The following is a 27,831-nucleotide window of genomic DNA, read 5'->3' as shown; positions in this document are numbered from 1 at the left end:
ATACGGGGTAGAATGTCATTGCGATCATAAGCAGAAATATTTTTCGAAAATTATGCTTTAGTGTGGCATGTGTTGCTATAGCAACAGTGTTTACTTTCTATGCATTTCGATGTTTCCAAAGCAAAATCGTGTCCATTTTTAGTACGATCTATTGGTTGACATATGACCCCGACCTTTAATAACCGCTGGTGTAACATGTTGTTGAGATGATATACAATATGTTCTGAAGACTGGCTTCTAATAGGCCCTAAACTCTACTGACCAGTGCCAGTTTACATCTGTCCCCGTTGGAGTCTCGGGTTCGGCCACTGTGAACATTTGAGAAAGCTTGCCAGTAGATTGTCGTGGGCTGGTGATTCTTACCTAGGTTTTAACTGGTTCTTCCTCCACCATGTATGCAGGCCGTCATGTATAGCATAATGTACTGCAAGGAATGGCATTAAAGCCTCAACAACAGCAACAATTCTCTCATGCGTTTATATCTACCACTTTCAATAGCATAAGTGGAACTGTATGTCGATTTACTGCTTAATCAGCCAATGCGAATCAGGTACTTTTATTGCACATTGTCTAAAGACAATGTTTTACCTCATATACTTTGCATCACTGCCGCTAAAAACTCAAACAGGTAATGGCATGTTTGTAAGTTCATGGCATGTTGGTACGTGACAGGAAGATTCTATTTTAGAGGAATGTGACGCGTCTTGACACAAAATATTCTCATTAGATTGACATAGATCCTTATTACTAAATATTCCGACAAATACCAAAAAAGCATACTCAAACTTAACTATAAAGTTATAAGATGATAAATAAAACAGATAGAGGACCAGTACAAATCAAGATCAATTAACCGTCCACCACTCTGTGTAATGATAGGCTTTGTCCATGTTCTAGCATATATCATTATGCACTCATTATCTATATGTAATATTTTGCAGAGGCGACATGTCTTGGATATTTCAAATGTTCCAGCGATATAAAGTGTATGCGTCTTCTGGAAACGAAGGTAAATGAAACAAGTTTCCTAGTAAATGTTGCAGATGGGAACTGTATTGTTTCGTATATCGTTTATGATATTTACAAAACTATTTTAAACATTTACAATATTGGTATTTTCAATCTATGAGGCAGCGGGGTTCCCAAAATCTCGGTAATAGTACGCAAACTTTCCATTTTTTGGTTCAATGGAAATTCCGATAGGTGAGTCCTCGGCACGAAATCTTGCTTTTATTGTCGGCGAAATTCTGTCTTTTTTATAGTCCGTTTCTACCGATTATGTAGTGCACGAGCTCTCAAACAAAGGCCAAATGATTTTAATGGGATTAGTTGAAGCCGCATCGGTTATATCATTCGCACACACTCCTGTTTGTTTGTTCCCACTTCCACCACCGCCGATTTTAGAAACAAAAAGCACTACCGTCGCACACAGGTGTCGCTGTCAACAACATGAATGATGCACCTTCTGGGGGGTTTAACTACGTCGTCTACTTTTAATTTCTCCGTGATCTTCATGAATAGCGTAAATAATGGTGTAAATTCTACAGTTTTGAATCTTATCTTGTTCTTTTTGAAGAGTTTGACAAGCAAAATAGTGTCATGCAGATATTTTACACATTTACTGTGAAGTTACTTATTTTAGCGTTGGAACAATGCTAGAGATTTTGTGCTGTCAGATTGAGATTACAAAACAAAAACAATAATCCTGCTAAAATGAATCATCTGCTTAAATTTGTATCAGGTCTTAAAATTTGATACCAAAATCATAACAGATTCGTCATTTATTTTTATAGTACGAATGCTGTCGTTACGTAGAGAACCAAATACGCAATATCCTTATATAATCTACATGAAATGCTGTTTTGTCGCTCATACGGCCTACATTGTTTGATCTTACTATACAATACATAAGCCACAGTAATTGATAAATTGATAAAGGTGTTACTCGGAGTACGTGGCCGGCAAACTCTCTATTGAAAAGGTCATGGACAGTTTTTGTATTGAACCCCATCCAACATCACATCATTGGCCTGCCGTTTATCCTGAAAGTGACAAATAACACAATTTGTTTAAAACGGTCTCTTATAATATCAAATTTTAGAGCTCTCACATAACAGATCAACGCTTGTTAACCTTAAATCAATTCAGATTATGTCATGTTCTCGAATTTCCTTTTAATTTTTACAAAATCTCCCTTTATATATATATATATATATATATATATATATATATATATATATATATATATATATATATATATCTGTGTGTGCTTCTTTTACATACATTTATTACATAGTCTGCACACTTTACCTGTAGTGTGTGCCGTTTCATATGTTTGATATTTTATCTTGTGAACATATCATTTTATCTGATTCATATTCGTCCAAATAAGTCCATTCAATCATTGTGCAGTATTTTATTTACTGATTGCTTGCGACGGTGGGAAAACGTTTTTAACTCCGCCTTCTGGAATGTTGCATTGTCAATGAATATTTTAGCCGTCATTTTTTTGAATTCAATTCACAAGAGGAACTGGGGGAAAATGGTCTGGTCTGTCTGAATATGGTTACTTTACCATCGTGAGGCTTGTTATGTGACGTATAACATATCATAACATGTAAAATGGCTAATACCACAAGACAACTATAACGACATCAACAAAAACAAAAACAAGCGAATCTAAGGGTTTCGCTCAATTCATAGCGAATGTATAAGTTGGGATTGGAGCGGGTGGTAAACCTGAAGCATGGAATCCACCCTATATAAAGGCGTGGTTTAAATGTTAACTTACAGAAGCAAAAATCTCGCCTCTGTTAACAGAAGTACGTGGACATAAACCAGTCTGCGAACTGACAGAAGTTTATCCAGCCACTGATTATCTACGCAGTAAAAATGTGATGTAATCTCGACCCAAAATGAAATTTGTTTATATATTCTTTATTCTGCTTTTCCAAGTCAATTACTGGAGGTATCAGGTAACATATACATTAAAGTAAATATTGGAATTTCTGCATCCAGGAAACCTTCTTTTAAGTGGATATTGCAACAGTGTAATGCTTAGTTGTGAAATTTACATGTTAAACAATTTGTTTCCTTATTAATAAGTAAGTATACAATAAATCTGAAAATATCTTCTAAAGGCCTGATCCTGAGAAAAGCTTTTTACTAACTATCTCCAAAAAAGCATATTGCTTATTATGAATTATAAATTTTCTGCATTTCATGTGGCGTATAGACTTTAGTTATAAGATTGCGTCTCTTCAAGAATTTCGTTTTCTTTGGTAAGGATAGCGTTGTAAATTGTTATGATACTTTTCATATATTTGTTGAGTTAGTTTCGGTTCCCTAAGTTGCAAAAGTATTTTATCATTTTCTCAGCCTCTTCAATTCACCTAACTCTAGACCTAATCACATGGACCTTATGCTTTTCCTGACGTAAATCTTTTAGCTTCATTTTGATTTTCACCTATCAAGTTTCTACTAATTATTTCAATATCATCATATAAATTATTAATCTATTTAATGAGATCTTTCTCTCTAGTCGTTTTTTGCCTTTTCGTGAAAGAAGAATAAGACACTGTTTAATCTCTACTGTCTATTAAAATAACTTTAAAAACTAATTGGTCATTTATCTGAAATTGTATTTCATCATTTGGAACCTCCCTGATATCCATGCAAACCGATGGCCTTAGCGATTTCTTATATATAGGTACGACAGTCAAATGCAAGTGACGCATATATTGCTCTTATCCCACGAATAGGGATTAACTTGCAGTGACTGTGTTCTAGTGATATATGTCGTGAGTATTGCACATTGCAACCATAATGATAGGGCTTGAGGAGTTATGTCCTCTTTCCCAGATTTGACTTAGTAATATAAGTATCTTTGAGGTCCACAAGCCGGCTCGCTCCAATTCAGATAAATCGGAGCACATATACTAGATCCTGTTTGAGATCTTTTTCGGTTGTGCCAATACAGGGGAGAAGATGTTTGATGACTTTCTGATTGACCACAAACAGTAACCATTTCCTGGCGATGAATCCATGCTATGTCATTAGGATCACCAAGCCATCTGATCTAAATTGAAAGTGGGCTTTTCATCATAAAAGGCAAGTAATTCACTGACTCTGCAGTTCTTAGGAAATGCTATCAGGGTACAGGGTTTGTATGAAAGAAGTTTCAACGGAATCTTTGTCAAATGGCTCGAATGTATTTGCATTCAACCAAGTTAAAACCAGGAAAGACTCCACTTAGGAAACAGTTCGAGTGATTTACTCCTAATGAAGTCAAAGTTGTACAAATCCGAGAGGTTTCTGTTTTCACCAGAATCCTCCCATCTATGGCGACGAAAATTGTGCTATATGGTATCCCTTAATGATAACTAAGGGCAACATTTTCTCCTCGAAGCACCAAAGAAATAAATCATCTACTAGTGGGACAGACACACTAAAGAGAACAATGCTTATGACTTTGTACCAGTCCCTTAAAAGTTGCATTTCCTGCTTCGCAAGCCTTTAATGTGGAAGACATGAAGAGTGATAAGTATATTGAAAAGAATATAATAAAATATACTAACATTGAAGAAAGTGTTCAGATAGCTTCGTTTCATTCAGGGCTCTTATCCCTATTTTAACCGATTTCGACATTTCCAGCTTCCACCGCATTCCAGCCGATTGAAATGTATGTCAATAGAGGTTAAAAACATTTTGATTTTCTGGTGTCAAAATCTGAACTTATTAGAAAAATACACCAGAGTAAGTGCAACATGATTTTAATTTTGTTAGAAAATGTCGATATATGCTTCCAACTGTATCGGATATTCCTGATATATTGGACTCTCATTCTCCTGGCAGTCGACATCGGAACACGCTACACAACATGGTTATTTAGGAACCAAGGCAAAATAATGAATATCAAGGAAGACAGTTCAAACTGTATAATATTCTCACACCATAACGATTTCTGGACTTGTAAGGATGTTAAGCAGTGAAATCATCAAGGACGTAACAAATGGACAAAACTTAAACATTTCATTCACTGATTTATACGTTCTAACCTGATTGTTTGAAAGGGGTCGAACTCATTGTCAACTTGTGAGCATTTTGAATCAAACGGGAGTTTATTTCGAAATGAGGTCACCATATTTGCTTAGGCCAGTTTATGTTTTCAAGGAGCAGATTCAGTTTACCGTCTTTTATCATCTCAATATTTCCGTAAAATTTGAAGTTACATCACATGCATCCTCCTATTTAATTGTTCAATTCGTTTAGAAATATTATAACTAAACATTCCAGGTATTGGACGCATACAACACAGGTTTTACTGAAACAGACTAATGTGTGTAAACCAGAAATGAACAAACAGCAGTCCGTTTGTTTGCTTACATCGGGAGATTCCGTTCCGTTGAAACGCACATATTTCGACGGTGTTAGAAATTGTAAATCAAGTTAGAAATTATAAATCAATGAATGAAATCACTGAGTTCTAAGTTTTGTGATTTTTTTATAGCCATGATGCTTTTCATTTTCAAAACGGGCAGGGCGGTTACAGATAAATGGGAGTGTTTGCAAATACTATCTACCTCATAGTCCTTCAATAGTTGTGTTGTTGGTGCGAGGTCATACTGCCTAAATAACAGCATTGTGTAGTGTGTTCCAAAGTTGATTGACATTGGAATGAGAGGCTAAATTGTCAGGAATATCTAGGACACTTGGTAACACACATCGACGCTTTTCCACAAATTAAAGTCATGTTCAGTTAGGTGGACCTCACGTACTCTGATGTCGTTTTTTCCTATAAAGTCAAATTCTCACACAAGCAAATTGATGGGTTTTCAAATTCCGTTGACCTACATATCACTGGGTTTAAATGCGATGGAAGCCGGTTATGCCGAAAGTGGTTAAAAGAATCATACGTATTTGGAACAAAGCGAGCTATCAGATATACTTTTTTCAGTGTTAGTATATCTTTATTTGTTTAGTAAAAGAAATATACTTCAACATAATCGATTTTTGGCATTCCGGGCTTACATCGCATTCCCTTCAGCTGAAATGTATGTCAACGGAAATTTAAAATGTAACTATTTGCTACTGTATGATTTTGATTCCAGGTACTAAAATGGGTCAAGAAATTCGATGTTTATTCATCACGCACAGCTTTCAGTAACATCACTACCAGCAATATTTAATCAGGGTAACCTCGTCCAAAAATGTTTTGCGTACTTTAATATTGATTTTCCCATATGAATTTCTCAGCGCGTCTAAACTTATAACCTTCTAAGTGAAGCTGGATAAATGATGATCTAAACAACGGAAATTGTTGCCATTTAAAAGTTGGTGTAATTAAATTCTAAAAATAATTATACCCATTACGGAATTAGTAGGCACTTAACGCCTACATGATTTGTATGACTCGTATTATATTACAAACACAGCCAAATCTTAATCCCATGTTGTAAATTTAAACTATTGCATGCTCGTTGAATTTAAGCTTTGCGGGACGGGCTGCCGGGTAGCGTGAGTTTATTGGGTTTTTTTTGACGGGCTTGACTGGATGATGGCTGTTATCTTTATCTTTTTTTCAGACTGCAGGAAAAAGAACATAATAAACTTTAACTGTGGTGAGCCTACCCTCCAAAAAACAGAAGGTAAGTGTTTATGCAAGTGAAGCGGTCTTCTCGTTAATCAACATTATTTGCAACCCTGCAGTCCATGTGAAAAAGCTGGGACTGCAATAAACGGTATAAACTCTTATTCAAACGCGTGATTATCCATCATTGAATCTGGAAAAATCATAATCAGTCGTATGAAAGACGTCGTCTTTCATTAATTCTGGAACTTACACTAGATTTGTTTCAGTCTGCAACATTGCACTTAAGTTTGAGCTACTGCCCGATATAAGCAAGGCAACGGACTAGTGTACCTGATCTGGTTGTTTGCTATGAATGAAGTGCGCAGTATTTTTGCACCATTACCACTTAATTATAACAAGCACGGACGTGTTTGTGCGTTCATGGCAAGATGGCACATGCTAGGAAAATAAAGTTTGGTAAATAACTTATACAGTATTCAGCATTATAAATTAATACATTTAAAGCTGTCGTTTTGGTCATTAATCATGGTGGTTTGTACTCAACCTGATGTTTGAGTTATAAATCCTGGTAGTTTGCTCATGGTTTGTACTCAAACAAACAGGTGTATTCGTTGGTTTTTGTTTATGTATCATCTATTTATTGTACTAAATATCCAGCTCACTCTAGAACACACCTATACACACCCACACCCACCCACACGCATTTGTCTAAAACCTGCGAAACGGGGACATAAGATTTGTATAATTAAAACTGGGACACCTTTATCTTTCTTTAGGTTTGGAGGGTAAGATTAGTATTACTATGTTTTGGATATATCTTTCTTTGCAATCAATTTTGTCGTCGATTTCCAAACATCACTATATTTTAAGTGTTACCTACAGAACGGGGACATACAAATGTGCTTAAAGTAAAGGGATTTATACAATCAAATACAGGACATTCCAAACAAGAGAAATATATATATCGTCCATATTAACATACTAAACTGTAATGCATTATGAAACTGTTTTTTTAATACCACGTTTAGTTTATATATAGGTAAATACATATGCACCCTATTTTGAAATATAGAGAGATTAATCACCAAACCATCCCCATACGCTAATGGCAAGGCAATCATCATTTAACATCACCATTTTCAAAAAACATTTTCTAGGACATACACTACTATCTCTGTCTCTGTCTGTCTATATGTCTTGTTTGTCTCTTGGTCTGTCTCTCTCATTAAGAAACCTGAGATAAAAAAGAAATGTCTTTCTTTGATAATACATTATTTTGTACATTAGACAGTTTGAGTGATGGGCGAAACATCAAACCCGATTTGAATCTATTATTTACCTCCTAAAGTACATGCATTTGAAAAAATAAAGAGGATGGAGATAACAGTGAGAGTGCTAGATTATTTACACATTCGCGTTCTATAATCATTATTTTTGGATCAGAATCTCATTATCCCAACGACCATTTTTGTGATTTTTTTGTGTCTGATGTTTAAATTATGGTTTTGACGGTCAAAGTTACCTTCTTTCTAAAATTGAAAAGTACAATACATTTACTGGAAATTAGTTCGACTGAATACCAAGAGTCGCTCTAAATCCACCCTTCTGTAGTATGATATGCACACACAGATATTTAAAAATTTCTGTCTCCATGGTGCTACAAATACTTTCGGTATATTTATCTAATCTTAATTATATCGTACAATTCTGATGTCCGATTCGCTAAAATTTATTAATCTCTTTTTACTCCAATTCTTATTTTTTTCCACAGCATTACGTATCGATTGAAAATAATTATTTAGAAGCATAGCGTTCAAGCATTGCTATAAAAATGCAAGTGAATAAATACGAAACTCATCGCAAATGAAATTATATGACATCATTTCGTAAATGCTTTAGGAAATAGTCCGATATACATCGTATACCTATAAAGTGGGGATAGGGGCATGAATGTTGCACATGTGCATGATACACTTGGTAGAGAAAAGCCGCCTTTCCAGGATTTTTATAACATACACTTTTCCAGTTCCAAAGGTAGTCCACTTGACTCAAACAAATTACACTGTTTGAAGTTCTGTAATTATTACCATGTCAAGAGATTATACACGTCTGTTGATATAAACATGTTTCTCCATAAGTATTACAATTTTAATGAATTCAAATAGTATAACATAAATTCATTGACACAGTTTACACTGATAAAACTGAGTTTAATATATTACTTAGGCATGCAAATTATTAATAGAAACAAAGGGATTCAAACTTTAAAGAAAAAATATCTTGATTTTACCAATAACCTTCAGTTTCTGCATTACTTGTAAAGATTTATAAACAATATAGCTCGAAAGAAAAAAGAAAAATGAATGAAACCGCGCAAAATGAGAAGAATGTAAAAAATACTGGCTAAATAATTATGAAGAATGAGAAATCAAACAAAAACTAGAAATAAAGACGGAAAATTAAAAAGTGGAATATTCCACAACCTCTCTTATCAATTATCAAACACTTTTTGTTATACTTTACGAATACTGTACTTCGTACATGATCAACAAATATACATTGATAAACACCCAATATATTTATGAGATATATTTTATGTTATGATTGTTATTACGTGTAAATATTTACAGAATATTTTTTTCTGCCCAGATCAACTTGCTATAAATGCGCTGAAATACTTCTTTTAATCTGTATATTTCTCAATACGGGTTTATGTTCACACATTTTGTTATCACTATTGTTTATTCATACACACACACACACACACACACACACACACACACAAATACGCAAACACACACACACACACACAAACACACACACACACATATATCTATATATATAGTATGTACACTGTATCTATGATGTACCACGAGATGTATACATTTTTCTTCGAGTGGAAACTCGACAAGTCTCATTTTCTTTTAATGAAAAAATTATACAACTATTGGTATATCATTGATATAGCGTTTATACTTTACATGTATTTTATTTATATTTATATCACATACAAAAAGGAGATATTTGCCCTTTGAACGGTGTTAAGATTTACTAAAGGAAGCTGTGTATTGACCGAGTGAATGAACTCCTCACATCCCCACAGCGAGTCCACTACAAAATTTAGTTCAATGCCTTTTGTTGCTATTCACTATCACCTTTGCCTATTGATAGGTTGATTGTCTTCTATTTCATTCCTATTTTCTTCAAATTGATTAAAACCATATTTTACACACTCATGATTTAAACATGAAAAATGGTTTTAATGACAAAATAAGAGCACCAAAACACATGGTTTGGTGACCATTCACATGAAAACTTAGCCATTCAAGCTCCGGCGCATGGAAATTAATGTGGAGTAAAAACTAGGCAAAATAATGAACCATCAAGAGGTAATAACAATATTTTTAAAATGTTTACAGTTGATCTACGTCATTATTCTGCTTTAGTTACAGTACCACCGACCATACACACACATTATCTCTCTCTGTGGTCGGTTTGAATTCAATACTTTCTCTCTCTGTCTCTGTCACTCTCTCTCTCTCTCTCTCTCTCTCTCTCTCTCATCCTTTGATCGGTTTGACGTTACTTTTACCATCATTCATGGGATGACACAAACGAAAATCCTTTACGCCCGTCATTTCATAGATTTTAACCCGTATCTTACTACGCTGGTCCAGACACAGAGAGAAAGAGGGACTTTTATAATTTTCATATGTAATTATTAAAAATAGATTTTTAGATCATTATAGTATGCTTAACAAAAAACAGCAAAAACAAGATATAAAATATATCCATATGTATGTTGCACTTAACAAAGTAATTTACCGCAAAATGTCAACATGGTTCGCGACTTTGTATCATTGACACACAAATCTTCTGCTTTCTCCTACCCCTTCCTTCTCATGCATAAGGAACAAAATAGGCAGAAATATGAAGAGAGAGAGAGAGAGAGAGAGAGACAGAGACAGACAGAGAGAGAGAAACTGAACTTACACCGAGTAACTGCAATAGCTTGGTTTGTCGTGATGGTAAGTGTACCCTTTCCTTACTGGTGCAAAGTTGGTTACGAGACAAACATAATGTAATCTATTGAATGATTTATAGTTGTTGTTGTTTCTGAAACATATAATAATGTTCTAAAACTAGATTATTATTAAATAATTTTTTGTGTCCAAAGACCCCCTCCCGCTCTTTTTCTCTCAATGCATTGGAATGACTGGCATGCAGATTAATCGATCAATAGATAAACATAGGTATTAACATATTTATGTTAATGGCTGATTGTTCAGTGTTTAAAAACTAACCCTGTGTTTGAAGTGCTCTCCTTCCGTCATTAAAAGCATCTTTAATGTTTAAATAATAAGTGAGTCTTATATTGATTTAATCAACATTGAATAAAAAAGAAGCTAAAACAATGTGTGTGTGTGTGTGTGTATGTGTGTGTGTGTGTGTGTGTGTGTGCATATTGATAACTGCATTGTATCCTACTGTTCATCGAGCGTAATCAAACTTTACAATTTACTAAAGACTATTCAAACGTAGTCCGTTATTTGCATTCCATCATTTCAAAGAAAACTAATATAAATAATATTGTACGCAAACACATTACATGGAACATTCTACTTAAATACGCTTGAAATCAAGTTCAAAACAAAATTTTACTCTATTGGCTATTAGAGGTCCAACTTATCTGAACATACCTAGTTGTATTGCAGTAATTTATAAATCTTAACATACTCATTTGACATAATAACATTGCAGAGCTTTTTTTCCGCCTTCCAGAAGTGTCAATGGTATAATTAAAGTCACGTACGTTCTCTTTAACTGTGTGGGGACCATACTATCTAACCTAAAGAGGATTTTGAGGTATGGGCAAGAGAACTAGAATGTTATCACCAATATGAAAAGTTAGTTTGTAGTTTTGTCTTACCTTAATTTCACAAAACAAACCGAGAAACAAACAAACGTGGGTTTGAGTTTGAGTTTTGGTTGGGTTGGGATAGTTTGTTTTGTGATTGGCTTCGTCTTGGCACAATGAAACGTACTAGCTTTCCGAACACAGCAACGATGTCTAAATATGTTTATTGCACAATTGCTAATCATATGGAATGAGCGTCGTGCGAGTCCTTCTACGTGGACAGGAGCGGGAGGTACGAAACCTTCGTTCAAAGATCGCCATAGTAAAAGCAAAGAAACGGTTTGGGATTGGCACCAACTGGCTGTATCAAAATATGGAAAACAACGAATGAACAAAACAACAGCAAGAACAACAACTATCTCAAAAACAAAAATTGGACAAGCAGTTTGTGGTGCAAACATGGCACCATATAAAGATCTGGGCGAGGTAGAGAAGGCGGACTCGTTGAAAGATGGTTTTGTTGCACTGATAAATTATGTGGCGTCATGACAGCAAGTAGAAGGCAAGCCAGATCCATTCGACGGTCGTTTTGTTGCAATGATAAAGTGTGTTGTGGAAACTAAACAAGTAGAAAAACCTTTGGCCAGGATGGAAGAGTATGTGGCAGTAAAACATATGGTGGAGAAAAAGTATAGCCCCAAAGAGGATCTTTTGGCCAAGCCGGAGAAGTATGTTGAACATCAACAAATTGAATCGAGGCTGATCCGTTGTAGGATCGTGTGACCAATATGGAAACTCCCGTATAGCTTCTTGTGTATGTGGATTCCCCAGTGTAAAAGGTTGTGGAGGAAGATCGACTGGACGCGGCAGCAAAATCGTAGTGGACAATGACTAACCTTGCAAACAAGCCCAATCTGCTACGAGATGGAACTATACCAGCTTGGGTGCCACAGACAATATCGTTGCTGGAAAGAATGCTGGCGGTTATTCTTGGTGTAGTAGGAGCCCGGAACGGAAGATACGGCCACACGTTGTTACCGGTTGGCTATCGGAAGGTACATGGACTGGTCTATGAACTGTGCCACAAATCGAAGAAAGCGAAAAGTGGAATATTGATATTTAGGGTTTTTGTCTACTCTATCGACCCGACCTACTTTGTTGTAGAGATCTCTTGCAGATCCATCCAAAGCTAATAGAACGATAAATTTGTTGTCCAGAATGTATATATGGCTCAATTCATGCTGCCCAACCAAAACAAAACCAGTTGTGTGGACAAGCACAAGTTCGACCTTGCTTTTGAGTATCTCCTACCACCTCGTTTTCCCAAATAAACATACTTGGTTCCATTACAAAACGACAAAAGCGGATGAGTTGCTAGGAAACTCTGTGTGTACGGATAGTGTAGAGGAACTCCTCCTACTGATGCACACGCGTTCGCCGCATGGATGTTGTTTCGTTGGTGTATTTGACCTGCTTGTTTCCAATGACTTCTTTGTTTAACAAGAAAAGTGATTGACACCAATTCATATCGTTTTATCTACGGAATTTGGTTTGACCATTGTGTACTTGTTTGGAAACTCGTCTGTTACCGTGCTTCTCAAACACATCGTAATCACATGGTTGCGTGGTGAAATGCATTACAGACTGCTGAAGAAATTCTTGCAAATACCCGCGAACGATTTCACGCGTGCTTGTCTTTGCCAGATCTAGAGCGATACAAAACAGGGACTGTTTGCAATCCCACTGCATGATGTGTTTGTCCAGTACCTGCAGTTTCGTATCTTTCGCACAGGCACATGTGTTTTCATTCGCAAAATCCAAAATACATAGGGGGTATCGGGTAATATTTCCGATGGAGAAATGCTGATCCCTCGGACTGGTAGGGATTCACGAGACCAAATTAATATTCTCCTTTGTTCCCTTTGTATAGAAGCCAATCGGAGCCATATCCACTCCCTCTAATTCGACCTGTATATCGAACAGACTATAGGAAACCACCGAAGCCCAATATCGGAACGTCAGGCCATCTGTCGTCTATGTCTACAGGTGGTGATACGTGTATTCCATCAATACGACCAGTTTTAGTTTTGTACACACCATGCCACATAAGGCTGGAAGTTTTTGTTTGTCTGCCAGTACCATTGACATATCAAACAATTTAGCGAGATTGATCCTTGTCTGTACGGTGGACGGACCAGAAACGCACCGCTGAGTCTATCTACATTGTATGGAGCACACGCATTTTGCAATAATACCATTTACAGTACGTCACCAAGGATAGCTTATGCTTTATCCTTGTCTAGTTTTATGCCCTGACTATATTTTTACAATGAAACTTCGATGCGTGTACAGCTTCATGCTGCACTATCCTGGTACAAAAATGTTTTCCGAAGACGCTTGTTGCGACAGTCCACATACTCTGTTAGATGCCCTCAACAACTTTTGCACATCTCTTTTGCTTAAAAATTGAATATGAATTTTTTTGTGTACATTATGCATCGAATGGTATAACTTAGTGGATATATTTGTACGTGGGAAAGTTAGTGGCCGTCATCGCTACCGATTGGGTCCAGTAATGTGTCTGGTGCGACGGTGTTTCCTAACCCTCCTTGCTTTCGTTAACCTTTTTGTTCCGCCAGACTTTGTACAAGAGTACCCGAAAAGGTTTGGGTGTAGTCGATCAACTTGAAAGCAAATCCTCTTGTCAGCAAGTAGTACTTGAATTCGAAAAGTTTGGCCTGCAACGAATCTAAGAGTACATTAGACACATTTCATCGAGCTACAAATAGTGTAACAATTGTATTGTTCTTTTTGCTTGCGGCTCTATCCATGTTTTATACGCCCGATGGTAGGTCCGAAGTTCAATTTCCTGGACCGTCTGGACTTTGTTCTTAATGCAGAGAGTGTCTACAATATTACGGCTGTTCTTCTTCTCCGGGTATGAGTGTGTGCATTGCTCGGATAATTGTTTCTGCAACGTTCTCAGTATTGCTCCTTATAGCCTACTACATACCCGTTCCTGATCCTCCACTTATGTACATGGGTTTCTGTTGCATTTATTACACCAGACATGTATATGTCATCGAAAAATATAGGGCAACCTTCCACACCTGTCTGCAACTAGGTCGGAATCGTAACCGCTCTCTCGCAGTAAAGACTACTATTAAAATGGTATTCAACGATGGCACGAAAATTATTAATATTAATTCTCAAAAGATTCCTTTTAAATTTTCTATTGTTTTGGAATAAATAACAATATTAAAACCTGGACAAAAAAAAAAAAATTTGACTGTTAAGTACATGAGGATTTGTAAATAGGATGCTCTGCTAACTGAAAAACCTAAGTATGCATGCATTGTCGCTTATTTGCGGCCTATGTTGTGCAGGTGAAATTTCAAGTGGATCAAGTTGTACAGCATCAATTGGCTATCGTGTCTTTTATTCGAAGATGGCCAGACATTATATTAGATAGTAAACCCTATTTTAAAATATAACGGGTTGCTTTTTGTAATGATTACACCGGCACACTATGATCAGGTCGTCTACAATTTACAGTATCAAGCCATAATGACTTTTCGTCAGTCATTAATAACAGGCTCTGCTGACTTTCAGTGAATTCGCTCACATAAATGATAACTCTTATGAGGAGAAATATTCAACTTCAAAATTGTATGAGACTTACAGGTATGGAGATATTAAAATGCTACGGAGAAAACACTGCTCTCCTGTGACAGTAAATTTGCCGCACATCCCATATCACTGCAAAAATGTTCTTGAAAATCTTCAATGCTGTTCATTATCCAATCTGCCATAGCATACATATAATTTCTTTTTAACAAGAAATGTCTCAGCAGCTAAGATGTTGTACCTATTCTAAAATGACAAATCTAATCATGTTTAAAATCACTCAGCTTATGTTGATAGCGAATTCATTATGACGTTTACACTGGTGATACAGGTCTTACCTTTACATGATTGTTCCGGGGCACCAAGTGGCCAAGTGGTCTAAAGCGCTCTTCGTTTTGGATCATTGCTATCTCACCTATGTCTGCGTGGGTTCGAGTCTCCGATTCGGCCAATAAGCTTGTGAAAAAGCTTGCCAGTAGCTTCTCGTGGGCCGGTGGTTTTTTCTGCAGTTTTCTCGGGTTCTTCCTCCCCCATTAATACTAGCCGCCATGTCTAGCCTATCGTGTGCTGAAAATGGTGTTAAACCTAACTACAACAACAACAGCAACAACGTAATTGATGATGTTGGAGTGTAATGGTAGATACATAAATAAGTGCATGATGTCATAATGACAAAGCTACGAACAGAGATGAATCCTTACTAATGACATTGCAAGAGGGTTAGTGATCTGTCAGTTAGGACGTTTCCTCGAGATTTCAGTAACTGACATAACGATAAAGTTTGCCATTTTTATGGAACTCGTGAACACATATATTTCATCAGAGAGAAAAGAACAATTAGCATGTGTTCTTCAGAGAGATGAAACAAAGACATCTTGGATTATATAATTATGATTCCGCGAAATACTGTTGGCATATCAACACACTTCAGTCCACTGGCACATGTGTACATTTGAAACTAATGGCACATCAACACATTTAGTGTTATATCTTATATTGAAACTGGAACTTAATTAAAACTTTATTCGTTAGGACTGGTAATATACCTTGTTGCACCGTTTGGGATTTACTTCGCATTTCTGTAAGTTCTATTTAAATATTCACTTTGTATTCTAATGAAAATACAATAACATATTAATTTTGCGAAACCTATTGGTTTTCAGTCTTTTCTATCAGTTTACGATCATAGAGTTGTTCTATATATCTATCTATCTATATATCTATCTATCTATCTATCTATCTATCTATCTATCTCTCTCTCTCTCACTTTATCTATCTATCTATCTATCTATCTATCTATCTATCTATCTATATATATATATAAATCCGAGAACTGGAAGAGGTATGGAAAAAACGTGACCGCACTATATTGCAAGTTCTCGTCCTGTTGGAAGAAAAGAAAGCTAGAAAAAGAATCTTAAAATGAAACAAAACTAATATCACATTTGCAAAGTATGTCTGAATACTTATGAATAAGAGATGAATCGCCTACAGTTATTATTCTATGATATTAATCGATATTTCCGTAAATCTTCTTTTGACATTGAATAGCTGATGTGACAAAGCATGCACAAGTTATTGCATGGGATCAATACTTCATGGGGGTAGCTCTCATCTCAGCACAAAGGAGCAAGGATCCCAATACAAAGGTCAGTAATTCGAATAATTATTTCACCCTGTCGCAACTGACATTTCGAAATGCTTGTTTTTTGTAACTATGTGGTAGCTTTAAAATCATCGGTAAGATGATCTGACTCCACGACTTCTGGATATGACTTAAGTTGCTTCAATATGATAAAACAATTTCCTCTCGTTAGGTTGGAGCATGCATCGTAAATCCTAGGAAACGCATTGTCGGAATAGGATATAACGGAATGCCAGATAGGGGCATAGTGGGTAATGATGAAAGGTTGTCATGGGAGAAGGGTACTGAGACTGATAAAAAGAAACACTTGTATGGTAAGTCTCTCTCTCTCTCTCTCTCTCTCTCTCTCTCTCTCTCTCTCTCCACAAACTAGCCTTTCTCATTCATGATCCTTTTCCCAGGTTTCATACGAGTGATCAAGACATTTGATTTTTAATCTTTAGCCTAGGCCACTGGTCCTCAAAATTTCTGATATATAATAAATTTGAACCACTTGCGTTCAAGAATATTTGCTATGCCAATTAAATCATGAGCTACTGACATTAAAATCTTTACTACAAAACGTGGTTATTTACCTTTGAAATAGTTGCTATGATCATAAAAATACATTGGCCACCTTAGGCCTGTGGTGGCCATTCTTATGAGGCAAATTTGGGCTATCAAAACAAATGTTATAAAAACAGAACAAACTCATGTAAATGCCAGAAAAGATGGTATAACAACATGCATTCTGGTCCACTGGTCGTCAAGTTAAATGCTATAACATCAAAAAACTGTGACCAGTGGGCTTCACAATAACTGATATAACAAGATGAAACTTTGATTTAGCGATACAACAACTATTTTGAAGACAATATAACACACACACACATGCGTGAGAACAAAAATGTACACAAACTTATAACGTATCATTTTGAATCTAATTTCAAACTCTATCTATTAAATTATTAGGAGAAAAGAGTACACCATATTTTAAGTCACTATTGTGTTGTTTTCAATTATTATCAAAATAAAAAATCCTAAATGTTAATATTAATGGCATTTTCTCCGACGTGATTATTTCTATTTTGCAAATTTTCTAGAATAGCTATTCTTACGTCTAACGTCCCGCACCTATAAAGGTAACCTGAATTGTGTATCACACTCACACTGTTTCACCACACTGTCATGAAATTCCCGTGGACCATCAAATTACAATTAGATCATATTGATATTTCAAATCACACATGCTCCGGCCTTAAAATACGTCCATTTGTATGAAAATTCAGGGTACAAGAATGTTACGATTTTGAGGGCTGTAATGATACCGGGGGCGTAAAAGTGTATTCTACTTATTTCGTTTCCTGTAAAAAATACAGATTAACCTGAAATCAAATAATCAGTTTATCTTGCTAATGTCAATTTAATGATTATATTTTAATAGTCTTAGTACATATAATTTGTATGAATGATGGGTCTCAGTTATTAATATATACATATTCATCAATCATATAATAACTGTGGCAGCATATCTGAACGTCATGTACGTCATTGTTTCGTAGCTCCTTGAATTTGTCCCTTTGCGCAGCCATAATATATTGAAACGTTTCTGATTTGCCCTTTTTATGTTTAAATGTTTGCTTCAATTCTCTTCCCAAAAGCAGCTTGACTAATATTATTTTCTTTTTTTAAGTTAAATTTTCGATTGCTTTTTATCACCTTTCATTCATTTTAAAAAAAAAAAAAAAAACATTAAATGTTTCCGAAGCAGATATGCAAGTGATATTCAAGATATTTTCAAATGGTTTTCCAGATTATATTTATTCTCTTCAATGCCTTTCATCAAACTATTACAGGTTGTTTGCCAGCTTCTGTTGTTTCATCTCTTCATTTTGAACAACATACAGTTTAAATGAAACTGACGAGTTTTATCAATTATTGTCATAACATGTTCTACTATCGATTTTCATCACCATATCACTGAGTATCAATAACCTTCAACAACAACTGGAGAGTCTAGTCTAACGTTTGAATCTGAAAGCTGTAAATACATTCTGATCGTATCGAGAATAATAGCCTTCTTCACCCACAATATAAATATTAAAATAACGTGCTACGTGGAAAAAACTGGAATGCATGTTATATTTTGTATTCGAGCACCTAGAATATATATCACATATAGTCTAATACTCCAATTTAGGCGCACTATGCCTTTGTTTGGTTAATCCATCGTGCGTTTTCTTCATAAATTGCCTGAGATTCATCAGACACATAATGCGTTCAACTTTGCTGCAGGACCATTTGGGATATGCCCTGGTTCATTATTTTAAATTGTATGATGTTTGGACGGCACTGGATTTGTGGCTCCGTTGTGACTTCAGGTAGTTAGTCGTTTTGTTTTTAAAGCAAAATATTTTGACAAGCGCTAACCTAGGGTATTGTTGTTATAACTAATTTGATGATCACTGGCTCTGGGAATCTGAGCAATTTTTATTTCCATTTCTACTCTCAGCGTAGAAAGTTATTTGTTTAATTATGACTATTTCTTGTTGGAAAACTATTTATTAAACTAAGTTCGATATGAATCATCATAGGACCTCATTCTAAGAAAATTTCTCTGCTCATATCGAAAGAGGTCTAAATCAAGGTAGGTTACTCTCTAATTAATAATGTTCACTGTTTTAGGTGAAGTTCCCTGTTTTATGTTCTCTTACTTTTTTCACTGACGAAGAGCATTGCGTTGTGGAGTTAGTGAGTTCGTTGCTGTTAACTTTCCATGTGTGGAGATAGAAAACGTTAATACTCGTGGTATAGATAGGGTATAATAAATACTTGGTTACATTTTATTAAGCCATCAATGGTTTCCTTAGAAAATTCTCTGTTGTAGTAGTAGATGAATTCCAGTTTGACAACAGATGTTGGCACTTCTTATTTCTAATTAGGGATATAAAAGGTCATGTAGTATCGAGCTAGAAAAATACGATCAACTGGCAATAAAGCTTCATCACAGAGCCGAGGTAAATATTGGTTCGTTTACCCATCAAATGTTTATCATTACAATAGAAATTTCAATTGGTTTGACTCAGCTCGAGAGAACAAAGCAGACAACATGAAATGGTGAAATACTGTTCTGTTGGTTGATATGGTTTCTCGCATGAAGCTAAACTAGAGTCCCTAGACCAGGGTATTTGTGCAACAAGATTGCAGGAAGATTGTCGATTTTTATTAATGAGTGTACATATCATTAGCTTGTATTGGACAAACATTAACTATCTAGTGATATTGAATGCTAGTTAATAATAGAGACCTAGTTTCTTCTTTCTTGAAAATCGCTTTTATTATTTGCGATTACAAATATTAATTTCTCCCACATTTTCTCTTGGAAATTGACAGTAATATTGAAATAATAAAACATGATCTCCAAGATTTAGAAATCTAGGTCTGTCAGGGGCGCTGCATTCCGAAACAACAGATCGAGGCTAACTCTCGTTGGCCACCTTTATAAAACATTGTAGATATCATTAGCCATAGCAAGAAAAAGCCAAACCCTCAAGTGATAGCAATAGTTATCATGTGAAGCCAGTTTTATAAGCCATGAATCAATGATGACTAGTGATAGTCACACTGTTTTGTACTTAGGGCCTTGCTCTGAATATATGACCCCCATATTCCCCGTGTATAACCACTTATGTGATCACTATAGCTATATGCTTTAAATTAGACACAATGCACGTTAGACAAAACTACATATTCATTTTAAGATGATTTGGGCTTCTCTTTCTTTAGTTTGTCATGCAGAAATGAATGCCATCCTGAATAAGATGGGTGCCGAAATACAAGACTGTACGATATACACCACGTTATATCCATGCAACGAGTGCTCAAAATTGATGATCCAATCTGGAATCAGAAAGGTTGTCTACCTTGTGAACAAAGATCCTGGCAAACAGGAATACGTTGCGTCGAAAGATTTGTTGCAGATGGCCAATATTAAGATTAAGTATGATACAATTGTTCTAGTCGACATTGTGACTGCACTTTGTTTAAATCAGAAGTCAAAATAGTGCAAGCAAATATTGTCTATTGAAGCCATACTTTCAAAACATTGTCATTTTATACCAACTCGTAAAGCAATTAATTACGGATGTTAAAGTCAAATTCTTACTGTGACTAGAACTAGATTTGTGTAAGAACGTCCTCAGCAGTACTTTCTAAACAGTTAAAAGAAGAGGAGTGATTGATAATCATACAATTTTTTTAAAAATATTTCAATTTGATCAGTTTACAGCAATGGAAACAAAATTGTGTAAAGTTTATTATTATTTACCTTTGAAACTGTCCATACAAGACCAAAACTACCAGTGTATTGGCAATTTCGCTGCATATATACAAATTTTCCTTAGACCATTTGTATTGGCCGCCGCATAATATACTATTCTGTGTCCATTGGAGGGGTAGGGTTGAGTCTAAATTGAGAGTTTAATTAGTATCTTCCATCCACCCTAGACTAAAACAAGGTTAATAGAAAATATGTCCCCAGTTAAAAGTAAAAATAAAAGGAACATAATTTATAATATAAATTGTTTACTACTACACAATGTTTCTTCAAACATCTTCATATATATTTGATAAATCAAATCAATTACTGAAAAGAAAAGATTTAAAAATTTATACTGTTATATATATCTTCCAAGAGAAAAGATAATTTAAAAGAAAATGTTTAGAGTGGGACGAAAATTTTCCAAAGTACATTTTTTCTTACGCCATTATATGTAACAGCAACATTTATTATTATTATTATAAATATTATTATTATTATTATTATTATTATTATTATTATTAAGTCATTATTTAGTTTTGAAGAAATGCACGTATCTCTATTAATATAATTTTTTTGTATAAGATGTAGCGGATCAAACAACGCTTTTAACTTCATACATATTTCAGGTTCATATTATTTTGGTGAAAGACCGATGCAAATTCAGCATCTCACTCTTTCCTGAGCTCATGCGTTATATCAAATTTGTCAATAACCTCTGTTATGATAAGTGATTGAAGTTTCAAGCAACTTCAATAGCTTATACCTATGACAAAATTACTACATTTGTTTTTTACGCTTGTATTATAAACCAAAGTGATGTCGATATTAAATGAGATGACACCTTGTAATCGATTTGTCTTACAAACAGTATCATGATTTGTTGCCATGTTTAGCCTGCCAAAATCAAGTGATTCATATGAGCTAAGTGCGCATCAAAGGATTGATTTCATTGGTCAAATTGGTATTTGTTAGTGGTACTGTGGATAGGTCATTTACTACTCTTGACTTCCTCATTCATTTCAGTCCTATGAATTCTCACACCTGAATTTTCAGCCAAAATAAAATGCACAGTTTCATCCTGACATAACTTTGACGATTATATGCAGTGACTTAGTTTTGTTTTTAAGGCATGTGATCAAATATGCACTCAAAATCATTACTCTTAAAGAAAGTTTATGTCATAGTCATTAGGTTAATTTACCACGTATGGTAGCGACTATACCATTCTGATGTAAAAATGCATAAATATAAAAGTATAGTATCTATCACTTTTTCTTCAAATACAATGCATTTTGTGATGTCTAAGGCATGCCGAAATTCGAACAATGTATCAATAATGGATCAGGTAACGCGTATATTCATAAGTAGAATTATGTTCTTTTTTAAAGAAAACGAAAATACATACTGAACTGTTACCAATTTCACGATCTTTGATTCTGATAGAAATCCTGTACAAACTGATTTTATACATACTTTGTGAATTATTGCTGTTTCCACGAAGTAGACATATTAAACAGCGTGATCATCATTTTCGTACAATACATTTAACGGAAAACGAAACTTTTGTTATAATTAATAGTATTTTGTGTCGAGTACTTTTATCAGACAAAAAGAATGAAGAGGAAAGAAAATAAAGCAAGGAATAAGACCACGGGTGCTTTGAAATGCATTGAAATATTAATATGCAGAGTGCTGTCAAAATAGACTTTTAGAATTTTTTAATTTTTGTTAATAAAAAGTACGAGTTGTTTGTCACCTTGATTGTTTATGAGACCATAGGATGCTCCATGAAAAGTCTAATGATTGTGCCCCCACCCCCCTTGGCATTTAAAGTTTAGAAGTTTCAGTAAATGTGTCACAATTTGCATCTTTTTGTGTTTCTTTATTATGGTACTGCTTATTACAGACCTAATTTGTCATAATATGATTGTCATTAATACTTTCTAATAACGTATTTTATTTTTCAGACAGTACCAGCCAAAGGGTAATTTGGAGAGCCTTTTTCAAGGACTTGGAAAAAAGCTGTAAATGTACTTATTCGGTCAATAACTAGAAAAATGTCACATAATTTTGTATCAACACAGATTGTCAAGATATCATTAAAGTTTAGCGGAAACCTATTAGACGTTTTGAATGGATAGCAAATTCAACTTGTTACTTATAAGTTTTAGTGATATTAGTTTAAAGAGAAATGCATGTTATTGTAATCATGCAAGCACTTGTAAAGCTGTAAATGAATTTATTTTGGTCAAAAAATAGACAGAATACAAATCAATAAATAGACAGAATACAAATCAATAAATAGACAGAATGCAAATGTGAAGGGATTTTTATCAAACGTAATGACATTAACCTTTAGTGAAAATCGATTAGAAGATTAGAAAGGAAATTCAGTGTGTTACTAGTGCTTCTGTAGATATATTAGTTTAAAGAGAAATGTATCTTACTGTAATCATATCTATACTTGTAGCGCATTGCTTAAGTTAAATCTTGTATATTAAAGATTTGTCAATTTTCAATCATTCTTTCTGATTATCATCAGCCATATCAAGAGATTTATTTTCGTTCAGTAAGGTTTTGAACATTATCTTTATTCTAAAGCCAAATTAGGATGTAGTTTAATTTTAGAATGACCTTGGTCAACTTTGATTTTATAATTTTAGATGATCCATCTTATCGGGCTAAGATTCCATTTTTAACGAGTAAACAAACTTTTCTTGTCCCTTGGGAGGTTTTAAAAATTTTCGTAAATCATAAATCATATAACATATTTACGGGTGTCATTGCTGTCCTGAGCGTGTTATGGTGCATATAAATATTTCTATTATTTGTGAAAAGAAGCTAAAAACTGATGCTGAAGTCTCCGACATTAAAAACTGTAATGCTGATTCTTTTGAAGTTAGCACGAAACCAGCATGGGATCGGATTTCGAAGAGCAGGTGTTTGTTCATGTTTAATTGAGAAGGGGAGTGGGTATTATACTACATATATTTGATTTAATTTATATTTGATTTAATTTGTGTTTGATTTGATCTGATTGTTTGTGGGTTTGGAAACACATATTCTTTACAAGTCAATGTAAGTTAATTTTGTTTACTAGTTATTTTATATTTTCCAGAAAATTCACCTTGACCTGAGTTTTTCCTTACATACCTAATAATAGAAACACTTGTTTCTATTTTTGACTTAGTTCCTAGCCTTGATTGAGGGTCAAGTAAACAACTATTTCTCGGAGTAAAATGATTGGTTTCCGTCAAAGACACACGGGAACTATGTGACTTTTACATGTAAACATGACCACGTCATCCTCTAATTCGCAATTAGGCATTTCCTAAATTGCAAAATACTTAATATTAATAGTGTTACTTAGAGAGATCTGAGGGTCCGGAGGGTTTAACTCTTAATGTCAAGTTGTTTTTATTTCTGTTGTGACCAGTACTGAAGTGATAAAGATTTTGATTTCTTGAGTTATATGTTAATTTTTTCTTTAGAATATTTGGTTTCTAGAAGATTAATTAGTTTCTCTGGAAATATTATTGTATTCATACGGAACACTTGAACAAGAACTTTTTTGAAACATTTCATTGGATTTCTAAGACCGGAGGATGAATTATTATGTTTGTACAAGGAACTGTTGAGTTCAACACGGTACAGACTACCGCATGCGTATTCGCCTTCCATTTTGGATTCTTTGTTGGCAATCTAGCTTGAAATTATTAGAACATTTCAATATTAGGACTTCAAACATTTTATGCGTGGTTTAGTCCTTTACTATTGTATGATTTGATTCGGGAAACCGTAAGTTCTCATATTATTTCATTTTTACAGCATTTTTCCAGTGAAAAAAGTTTTGGCTATATTTTTCAAAGGTTGTTGTTTTCAATCTTTCTTGTGTTACTGTTTATTCGAGCCTAAACACGTAACATAAGAATTATAAAAAGGTTTCCATTTTTTGTTGAAACAAAAAAGTTTTTGTTCTTGCGCAGCTGGTGTAACCTGCAAGATTTCATCTATTGTATAAATATAGTCACCATATAGTTATTGTAAAGTTAGAGATTACACAAAAAAAGATTTGTCAAACTGCTATGTTTACTCAAAGAAAACGTACATGTAATACAACGTCTTGTTGTAATTGATTAATGTACATTTCTATCCTTTCAACTTTGACTTGCCCGTGCACCAGAAGCAAGACCAAGCTATCAATGGCGTATTTGTATGTAGCGCTGCATTGACGTCGACGCTAGCTTATAATAGTTCAGCTCAGGTTCTGAAATATAAATGTAAATTTCGTGAAACTTGGCTTGTACGTACATCTTGTGCAGGCATGAAACTACTCAACGCTAGGTATAACATATGATTGTGAGTTTCGTTCAGGCGCATGGGTGGTTACTGTTGGGGATGAGGCGGGGGCGGCACTTAGTACCACGTGGTAATTTCCGTGATTCGATTGGCTGACTACATAAATATAGTTTAGAACAGCATACATTTCTCCTGACCTACGTAATGCTTATTTAACTACGAGAACTATATATGTTCTAGAGACACAATTGTCAAGCGCTCACGTCATATAAACTCACATTATGTTATGTAATGTATTAACTGTGTCGTGGACATTTGTCTTAAGAACTATCCTTGTTAAGAGGAGTAAATGCCTTTGCCTTGAACGTTAGCATTACGCCCACAAAGCAACACGTTCCTTGGGTGAATCAAGTGGCAGGCATATATATTTATTGCTTGCCATCAAATGCTTACATATTTACTTCTTATTGCTATTACTGCCCTCCATCTTTTCATTTCTCCTCTCATAACAACAATATCGAAGAACACAATTTAATAATATCTTATATTAGGTACATTATGCTAATGCCATATATTGATGTATAATACCGTAACATACATATATAAAGTGATACCTAAAAGGATGTTTGAAAATATAAACAAATCTATAATAAAGATACAGTGCAAGTAAAATGTTAAAGGTGCTTGTTGAAAATATTTTCATAATGCAATTTGTATTTATTTCAAAGCAAAGTTATTTATTGCAATGTCTATTATAGAAATTAACGGATTAAGTCTCGATTCATGCATATTTTATAATAAAATCTTGACCTGTCTCCATGATTTTCCAGTAATATATGTCTTTAATCGTAGTTAATTCGTACGTTCCACGAACAAGCCAATTTAGAACATTAGTTGTACTTACTCGAAACTATTCCCTTCTTCGCTTGTCTTTTAAAGCTATTGTATCTGTTTCATCATTTGATTATTTCAGTAATACTATCGTTCCCTTGTGACTGTGGGTAATTCCTAGATGCAATGTGTGACATCATCGCTATATTTACTCATAAATGCTATGGGCACTGATATTACACATAAACGGTGACTAACTACTCATTTGAAAATGTGTTAGGAGTTTGATTGGTTAATTACGCCATTATATACTTAACCGTGACAAATTACTCATTTGAAAATTGAGGTAGAAGTTGCATTTGAAAACAATATAACGGGATTAATTGTTCTCGAAACTTTATCGAAAACATTTTAATACAATTACATACATGCAATAGGATTTTATTATGCAGTTGAATTATGACGCAATCTGCAGTGAATATAAGAAACTGATATCTTTCCTAACTGGAACCGATTAAAGCATGGAATTTCAACAAAAAAGTAAACTACAGTTAAAGGCGACACAGACAAAGTCTCTGTTAGGTAGTCGAACAGTCCAGACGATCAGATGAATATTCATACGTGACTACACATATATGACATTCACTGATTTTAGCTCTATGTTAAGATGAATATCTTAGTACGTTTGCTATACATCAAGAGTGCACTAGTTTATTTCTCTAACACTTTCATTAGCTTTACTAAATTCGTATGGTCTTGGCCACACAAAAGCTATGAATAATCGTGTCATTTACTTAAATCAAATATTTGTTTTTGCTGCCTCATAATTGTAAAAAATATATTGTATCCTTCCCATTCAAAATTACATGCGTTGTTTTATTCTTTCTCTTGGTCTTTGAAATCTTTTCAGCTTTGTAAATGTTATCATGTACAGTTGCCATACAGTTATATATCTCGCTTCTTTTTCGGACATCAAAGTGAAACAATGGGAATTATTGGCACCACATAAGGTAGTATTCAATGGAGACAATCACTTAACTTTTCGGCAACTGCCCACTTTAAAACTAGAAACTTTAATTTCACAAAACTGATAACTTCCGTAGCCTTTTCCACTGGTCTAAGTGTTTAAGAGTCGTACGCGATATCCACTTGATCATTAGGTTGATCTTGTGACAAAATGATCCAAATTCTTTAAAAGTGCATCCGTCTACATAATAAACGAATTCAGGATATACGTATATTAATGCACAACTGAAACACTATTTGAAACTTGTTAAAACGATTTTTAGAACCGTAAAGCCACCTTGTCCTGAAAAGAAAATATATCCTAATAACTTTTGGGTAATCTTTTCTTTTCTGGTTTAATCAGCAACGCATGTAAAGATAAGCAAAATAGGCGATTCAGTAGACAAATCTCCGGTAATAAACAAAAATACCAAACGAAAGACCCGGGTACCGTCTCATTTTGTGGCTGTTGCCAATTTCTGACTGTTTTAATTCTGTCTGGATCTGTAGTTATGCAATCTTTACACAAAACATGTCCTAGAAACACTTATTATGTCTCGAAGTGGTGGCACTAGCTTTGTCTGATCTTGAAATCAAGCTCTTGAAATCGAGTCATTAAATATACCAGCCCCAATCGATGCAAATTATACAAAATGTCATGCAAATAGATTAAA

At 34.6% G+C, this 27,831-nt stretch overlaps 1 protein-coding gene across 1 annotated transcript; it reads left to right on the top strand.

The window, feature by feature from the left end:
* The first annotated feature begins 933 nt into the window (after positions 1-933).
* LOC149779116 (deoxycytidylate deaminase-like) lies at positions 934-26,136 on the top strand. Its single transcript, XM_089939669.1, has 6 exons — positions 934-1,009; positions 6,585-6,647; positions 16,629-16,726; positions 16,895-17,036; positions 20,488-20,701; positions 22,990-26,136. Exons 1-6 carry the CDS (start codon positions 949-951, stop codon positions 23,048-23,050), a joined length of 639 nt encoding a protein of 212 aa, XP_089795795.1. The 5' UTR covers positions 934-948; the 3' UTR covers positions 23,051-26,136.
* Positions 26,137-27,831: the final 1,695 nt, after the last annotated feature.

Source organism: Sinohyriopsis cumingii, chromosome 17 (assembly GCF_028554795.1).
Source record: "Sinohyriopsis cumingii isolate HCF-2022 chromosome 17, ASM2855479v2, whole genome shotgun sequence".
In the NCBI taxonomy this organism is placed as follows: Eukaryota; Metazoa; Mollusca; class Bivalvia; order Unionida; family Unionidae; genus Sinohyriopsis; species Sinohyriopsis cumingii.
The sequence above is the reverse complement of the archived record's forward strand: the minus strand, read 5'-3'. Positions and strand labels throughout refer to the sequence as shown.

Excerpts from the sequence above, each read along its gene's own strand:
- LOC149779116 (XM_089939669.1), top strand. The coding sequence starts at position 949 with ATGTCTTGGATATTTCAAATGTTCCAGCGATATAAAGTGTATGCGTCT. Across the intron at positions 16,727-16,894 it reads GCAAGGATCCCAATACAAAG|GTTGGAGCATGCATCGTAAA; the intron begins GTCAGTAATTCG and ends TCCTCTCGTTAG. Across the intron at positions 17,037-20,487 it reads TAAAAAGAAACACTTGTATG|TTTGTCATGCAGAAATGAAT; the intron begins GTAAGTCTCTCT and ends CTCTTTCTTTAG.